The sequence below is a fragment of the Copidosoma floridanum genome, unplaced genomic scaffold (assembly GCF_036245765.1).
Source record: "Copidosoma floridanum isolate Cflo_tuat_1 unplaced genomic scaffold, Cflo_Japanese_pri ptg000031l, whole genome shotgun sequence".
Lineage (NCBI taxonomy): Eukaryota > Metazoa > Arthropoda > Insecta > Hymenoptera > Encyrtidae > Copidosoma > Copidosoma floridanum.
The window spans coordinates 6,575,511-6,583,706 of NW_028321908.1; the positions used below are offsets into that span (position 1 = coordinate 6,575,511).

At 30.9% G+C, this 8,196-nt stretch overlaps 1 protein-coding gene across 4 annotated transcripts in view; it reads left to right on the forward strand.

Annotated features, from left to right (window-relative positions):
* Positions 1-3,695, forward strand: part of Cp190 (centrosome-associated zinc finger protein CP190) — a 201,758-nt gene extending 198,063 nt beyond the window's left edge. For all 4 annotated transcript variants that reach the window (XM_089597229.1, XM_089597230.1, XM_089597232.1 and 1 more), the window contains one exon: positions 1,720-3,695. In XM_089597229.1, the coding sequence (XP_089453355.1) occupies positions 1,720-3,574 (1,855 nt within the window). In that variant the 3' untranslated portion in view covers positions 3,575-3,695. The remainder of the gene's footprint in view (positions 1-1,719) is intronic.
* Positions 3,696-8,196: the final 4,501 nt, after the last annotated feature.

Below are 8,196 nucleotides of genomic sequence, written 5' to 3' on the forward strand. Positions count from 1 at the left end.
TTTGTCGTTTGGATCCAACTGAACTAAAGCACAAATCTAGCGTATTTTTGCAAATTTTTAGCTTATTTATTGCTGTTGTTAATGACTTTTGGAGAAAAAAATTATGCGAAAACCATTTAAGAAGTGTCAAGAATCAGTATGCAAAATTTCAGCAAGATCGGTTGAGTAGTCTTGCGGTTAACTATTCAAACGGTTTTTGCAACTTTGCTTTATATATTAGTGAGATACATACAATTTAAAAGGACAAAAAATTTTCTATATGTGTCCAATAAACAGAATCATCAAATCTTACCTAAAACATAATGAATGGATGTTGTAAGCATGCAGCTACACTTTTTTACACACAAATAGTAGAATAATATAAACAAGAGAAATGTTAAGTTACCATTTATATTAAAGATTTTTTTACATGAAACAACGCGTTTGTGCGTATTGTATTTAAGAAAATAAGAAAAACTATTTTTGTAGTCTTGCACGATTATTATAAATGACGAAAGGGTGGTAACATAAACAAAAATTACACGATAAAAACATACCGCAAATAATTCCTGTAAGACACAGAGACAACGAATTCAAAACTAACTTTTTTCTTTCAAATGGATGAACATTATACAATGCAAACAACAGAACATAAACATTACTTTATCACGAAATTCGAGCCAGTAAAAAAATCGCTGTTGAGGATGTCGACGTCATAGCCTCAGACATGTCAGAAATGATGTGCGTAATGCATTTGTCGTGGTCACCCGGCTACTAGAACTAAGACGCAATAAGAAAGTCTGTAAGAAGAATTGCCCCACGTAGTAGCAGTTAGTTTATTGGGCAGTCTAGTTGGGCAGCTACTCGAAACGAAAGAGGATCAGTTGGTCACGAGTCGAGAGCAGAATTAAGTCCGCGGCATATACACCAACTTTTCCTTTGCTTGAGTTTAATAAAGGGAATTTATCCTGCGTTCGAGTTTTTTTCTCTTGCGAGCACCCCAAAGCCGCAGAAATACCACATGACAGAAAGTACCTTAGGTTACTTAACGAACAACGGTTCCAAGACTTTCTACTTAGTCGATTTCTATAAGTATACTTAAAAATGCAATGACTGCACAAGTATAGAAATGCAAAAAAATCTATGATATTTACCAATCGTTCTAAATATTCAACAATACAGTTCTTTGTATCAGTTTAGTGTACATTTTAATATCAAACACTTATTTTGAACTATTAAATTAACACAAAATAATTTATATGTCTTGTATTTTCCCTATTTTCCTGAAGTAGACAATGAAAATCAAGAAAATGGTTTGCACCCATCAATAATTATACATACCTATATAGGCACATATAATTACATACTCACACACACACATACATTTATTAAGTAGCATCTTCTCTAAATTACATGATTACATTATTTACACTACAGGGTATGTTTATAGCTTGTTTTTATCAAAGCATCATTTGCGGTAGTTACTATTTTTTGTACTACAACAAAAAACAAATTATTTTAGCTTGATATACACTTTCTTTGCCCTAAAGGAGATCTCACCTATTTCTCAAGCCAGGTCTTTTTGCTGACACTGATTTTATACCTCATCACGCTTCATAATCAATCTGTTAAAATAATTTTACCTTTGTCTCAAATAAAATGTAAAAAATGTATAAGCATATCTTTATCTGAAGTTGATGTATGATAATATCTTCAACCTTGTATCTTAAATTGTTTCAGATCACTGCGGATGGATAAAACGGAAGATAGTCGATTGCTAACTGATGCACCAAATGATTATAGTACCAGCCATCATTTCGAAAAATATTATGTAAGTAATACAGAGGGACCCTCGCGATTTGATATTCCTGAAATAGAAGACATGACTCTTGGTGTGTTTTCATCATTCGATGATATTACATACAATACTAAACCTATTTTGCAAGCTTCTGAAGATGTGAATGAAGGTGAAGCGATGAAAAAGGTGCTTACTAACACGTTATCTAATAAATTCATAAATGTTGATTATCAAAGTTATTTAGGAGATCAGTGTAAGCGAAATACTAGTCCAGATGCTAGCAATTGGTTAGAGTCAGAGTCTACTGTAGAATTAGAAGATCTAAAACCGCCTTCTGTAAAAAAATTCCGGTGTAATAACAGTGGAAAAGAAAATAATGAAAATACCGAAAATATTATTAATATCAAACCTATCACTTCTGTAAGTAACCATGCACACATTATACGAGAGGTTCTAAAAAAATATCCTCATTTAGTTGAACGTAACAAGAACATTCGTTTAAAAATAATGCAAAAAGAATCTAAAAGTTTGGAAAGTTCTTCGTCCGGAAAAACAAAGATTTCTTACGTAGTACTTACATCAGATTCCTTGAAAGTTGATTGTCATGACGATGAAGTCATTTCGGAAAATCTTCATGATTTAATTTTGGATGGTTGTAAAAGTGGACCCTGGAAGTGCACGAAGTGTAATTTAGAAGAAATGTATACAAATTATTCTATTTATAGAAGACACATGCAAGGTGTTCATGGTATCAAGTTTGATCCACGAATCTGTGAGTACTGTGGATACAAAGCGACTAAGCGTAACATTTTGATTTACCATATGTATACTAAACATAACATACCTCTTCCTATAAATATTTCATTTCCAAAATGCCAGCTGTGTTCATATGTAGCTCTGTCAGAATTACTCTTGTCTAAACATCAGGCAAATCATAAACATTATTCATCATCATTATGTTTACAAAATTCCATCTCAGGTTCTATTCGATGTGCCGAGTACAACAATAGTTGTACTGATGTAACAGACTCAGTGTTCCCTGTTATAAATTCTCAGAAGCAACGTAGAAATGATAGTGACAAGGGAAACGTGAATTGTATTCCTGTTAAAAATCTTAATTCATATCCAAGCTATGAGGACAATTGTTCTAAAAAATACAGAACTTGCTTTGACACGTCACCCTCCAGAGATTTATCATCTGACAATATAAATTTGAGTAACGTACCAAATGAAAGCACTATAGTTATCACTAGTTTTGATAACTCAAATGAGTATCAAAAAAATCAAAAGGAATTGACAGTACTACCAACTGAAACTGAAACTGGTAATTATTTAGAAGTAGAAAATTTTAGAGCTGAATCCAGAGAAAATTTAACGTTTTTGAAAAGTAGTGAAAATGGTGAGTATTTTGTAAAAAGTTTAACACACGATGATATTTTACTTCGTGATCTAAAAATAAGTATGGTGTCTTGCTCTCAAATAAGCAAACACTTAAATCCTCTTGAAACTGTAAGTAGAGAATATGCACTTGAAAGTAATCAAGATAATTTAAATGATAGCAAAATTTTCGAACCCATCAAACTTGAAGAAACAATAGAACTTGATAAAAAGCAATGTTATAGTAATTTTAGTAAAGAGAAAGAGGAGATATTCATTAAAGAAAACAGTTGTAAGAATCAGCTTAACAGTCTTTCTGATCTCCGTGAAAGTGAAGAGACATTAAATACGGAAGAAATTATACAATATATTGAAGAAGAAACGGAAATATTGGAATACGAAACATCTAACAGTGCTTGAAACAACATGGTATTGTTAAGTATTGAAATAGTGTAAATGAACACTTTTAACGTCAGAAAATGTTTTTACTGAAATTCGAAAATTTATAATTTTTATATGTAAAATAATTAATGAAATATACAAACAGTAAAGTAAATATTGCCGACTTATTAATTTAGTATAATTTTAGAGATTGTTGCTAGTTGTAAGCGTAAAAACAGCTGGTTAAGTGAGCTATTTTTTTTAACGTTTGTTGGATGGGAGACAACTCCCAGCATGTCAAATCTAAAAATAATAGTCATTATAATAAAAAAATTAACAAATGGTTATGCTACTATTGTTAAAAGATAATATAAAAAATCTACTTTTATACGAAAACTTTATGAATCAGTTATAGCGCGTGTATTATCTATTCATTCAAAGTCGAGCAAGCTAACTCTTGGTGTTATCCTGACAGTCACATCCACTAATTGTGACGCCATGTTATGCTTCTGCTGCAGTATCGAGGCTGTCTTATTTGACTTTATTTTGAAGAAGTAATATACAAATTAAAATTACTTGACACATTTTTTGTAGCAAAGTAGATTGTTTATATAAAGTCTGTTACTATTGGAATTGGAATTTTTTCAATACGCATCCTCGTGTACAACGCGTCAAGCTGCGAGATGAAGTTCATATCAAGTGCGCTATTTAATTGGGTTATTAATGTATAAAAGTATTTGAATTTGACAAATTTAACATAAAATATTATTAAATAATATTTTTATTATTAAATATGTGTAAAAATATACGTCTTAATATAAAAAAGTCTTGTTATAACTGTCAACATAAGCAGTGTATGGTATAATTGAAATGGTGTTTGGTCTTGTACAGCTAATATAATTAGAATTTCCAATGAATTTAAAATTAATAATTTTCTAAATCTAGACCTCTAATTATTACATTTTTTTTCTCAGAATTTTTCGATGCCATTTTCATTGCAAAAATAATTATTGGAAATAAAAAATTTGAACTGTATCCCATGGACCCCACAACACTTTTTATTGGTCGAGACCGTTGGCGTCGTGACGTCACGAATACATAAACATTTTTTCCTTAAAATGTAGAGGATGCAAAAAGTATGATTTTTGATTAATTCTACTGTATTTTCGGAATTTTTTTTCAATTAAGAAGTGATGGTGAGTCTAAAATACGTATCAGGTGTACATTAATTTTTTTTTTAACAAGTCTTCGCTAAGTGCGAAAATAAAGATAGTAAGTTGCTTAACCTCATTTATATATCTATATATATTACAGAACTATTTTTCTATACAAAACTACTTTCTTTGACTAGTAAAAATTTAGAGATGGCTAATAAATTAAAAGCCAATTATACTAAAGCCGACTGAAGGAATCTTCCAGTAGTGGATGAGGGACTGATCTTTGACCATCACAAATGATGTTTACACTTTTATTGAATATCCGTTGTTTTCCTCAAATATAGATCTGCAAGAGAAAGTCATGGAGATAATGCTGTAAATTATGTGCATGTCAAGAGAGGTCACTCATGTACCCTGAAATCTCAGATTTGTCTGGAACACAAAGTTCGTAGTACAAATTATTTTTTTTTACTGCTCATTGATTAAGAGAATAGAGTCATCAAAAGTGCACAATGCTTAAGTTGTGCTGCAGCTGTAGGTATTTCTATTGCACTTGTATTACACATTTAAAAATGTTTTTACATTGAGTTTTTACTTTTGCTTAGTTGTATAGATGGTTGCAAGCACGCATTCGCGTTTTTAATGTGGGCTCATCGTTGGAGTCAAGAAAAATCTACCACTGAAACTGTATGCTATTGGAAGAAATCAGTCCTATCAGAAGTTGGTACAAAACATAAATTTCTGTTATGCCCTGACTTAAAGAATTCTGCTTCTAATGAACCTGACCTCTTATTTCCAGATAGTAATTTTTTTTTTTTAATAACGTCGTTAAGGAGCTAAAAAAGAATCAGGTGGAAGTTCACCTTTTTAGGTATACAGTTAAATTGAAAAACAGAGACTGTATAAATTATCAATTCAGCAGATACTTCTGTCGTTGCCAGTAGAGCAGAGAAGCAACATCACAAATTTTTTAGAATCAGCATCGAAAGAATTGAATGATTATGTATGCAAAGAAATAGAAATAAAAACTCAACAGCAAAGTGACAGTTTATTGTGGTATGAATTAAGATATGGAGGAATAACAGCATCTGTTATTTATAAAACTGCACACTGTTGAATTTCAGATAAAAGTTTAGTTAAAAGAGTAGTAGGAGCTTCAAAAAAGTATCAATCTTCCAGTATGATACGAGGAAAAAGTTTAGAAGACGTAGTGTTCTTGGAGTTGAAAAACTAGATTATATCATCCAAAAATGTGGACTTGTATTGATTTCCCCCATATTTGGTGCATCACCAGATAGTGTTGGTAAAGATTTCATTGTTAAAATCAAATGTCCAACATCAGAAAAAACTATGAAAAATTATGTATGTAATAGAAAGGTAGCACCCAAATACACAGCTTAATTGATGCTATAAATGAAAGCAGTGAATAAGAGGAAAGGTTTATTTTGCGTTTCTGACAGTCATTTTAAAAAAAATAAGATTATTTATTAGTACTAGATCAATTATGATGCCCAATATATGACTAGTTTGCTTGAAAAAGCTACTGCATTTTGAAAAAATATCATTCATCCAGTACTGACACATGACATGTAGATAAATATGAATGAGATCAATAACTAGAATTTATGAAGAACATTTGTAAAATTTTTTTGTACTCAATGTTTATTATATAGCACGTTTTTCACATTCATAGATAGTTTTTTTTATTTACAATGTACAATACTAATTAACGTTCTAATTATTGGTAACTGTAAGTTAATTATTCCACAAGCAATTGTAACTATGCTATCGAGTACGGGCGTTAAAGACAAATCTAAACATGCATGTGCAGCTAGCATGTGATACTCCCTTAAACGTCTTATTACTCTTTTTACATGAATAAGTAAACTTGCGATTTTTTTTGTTTCAATCACTTCTTCTTTACATGATTTTTTAGATTCATACACATTTGGTAGACGTACTAATCTAATATTTTTTTTTTGCCAAGATTTGTTCAATACTTTTAAACCTACGATCAGCCATTACAGCACAATTCTCTAGCAGTATTTGCATCATTCCAAATTCTTCAACAAGCATTACATCACTAATTCTGCCAACATAGCCCTTGGATGTAAACATAATGGTGCTATCTGGAGTACAACCAACAAGATATTTAATGGTGTTACATTTTTTGTATTGAGATCATGTCAAAGCTTGATGAACAGATTTAGATGGCTTCTGAATTTGAATTTCAAAGGCATCAATGATAATAAACACTTAACTGTAATAAGCTCTAAATGGAATGGGTAGATTCTGTACAATTTGGAATTCTGATACAATGTTAATTAATGCTTTCAAAAAATAAGCCAAGTGTTTGTAGTTTCTATTGTAGATTTTACTTATTTAAGATGTGTATAGGCCAAATTGATGAGCTAAGCGATTGTAAGTGTCGTTTGTCTTGCTCTTCATAAGGACAAGTAAAATGTGATCCTCCTTAATTTTGGGAGATTTCTATGATAAATTGATGATCCACAAACAATTTGAAGGTATACCAATAAACTTTTTTGGATTATTTTTTTATTACATATTCGGTTATCTTCAATACTGTTATATTTAATGAGAACTCGTAACAATTTGCATCAATGTTATTCTGATCACTACTTCCACTATGCGATGTTGGGATGTACGATTCAGAAATTAATTTAAAATCAGAGGATATTACTGTCGAGAACTTGGTAGCTGACGAATAATTGCTCACTGGTTTCGGTGAGCAAGCTGCATCGGCGATCGTTGGTTTTCCATAGCATGATACATTTTTGTTGAAGGTTTGCATATTACTGATTTGTTTCGAAAGTGTACGAGGTTCTTCATTTTAACTCGTACATCTACATCAACAAATTTTTTCATGCTTTTAATTTTTTTCTGGAGTAGAAGGTCCATTTCCAAAAGATGAAGGTTCTTTGGTATAACTACTAACATTTATCTCAGATTAAGTAGTAATATCAGGTACAGTTAGACATTCAATACTTTCAACTGTATTTTGACTAAGACATTCGTTGTTACAATCTAAAATGTAATCAATGCCAGTGTTACTTGCTGGTTTATTCATAACTGCATGTTTCTTGCTGGAGGATAGTAAGTTATCGTTACATTCTCTAAAAATTACTTGAACTAAACGTTTTCTTTTCAATTTTTCAACTGTTAAACTTAGTTTCGAATTCTGTTGTTGCCATCGAAATTTGTAAGGGAAAAAATCAGATTTTAGTTTTTAAAAACTATCATAAATGCGAAACCTTACAGAATTTTCCTTATCATTTTTTATCACAAAAAAATCATTGTATAAAAAAAAATTTACTCGTAATTGCAAATATAGGTTGCTTTCACTCACATCAAAATAATCTTTACAGCAATAAAATATACTTGATATTGGCAGATCTTCTCTTCTCGCCAGTTATAACCATTTTTTTTCTATTTTCAAGTCTTTTGGCACACCAAAAAATATTTTTTCTGGACATTTTAACGATA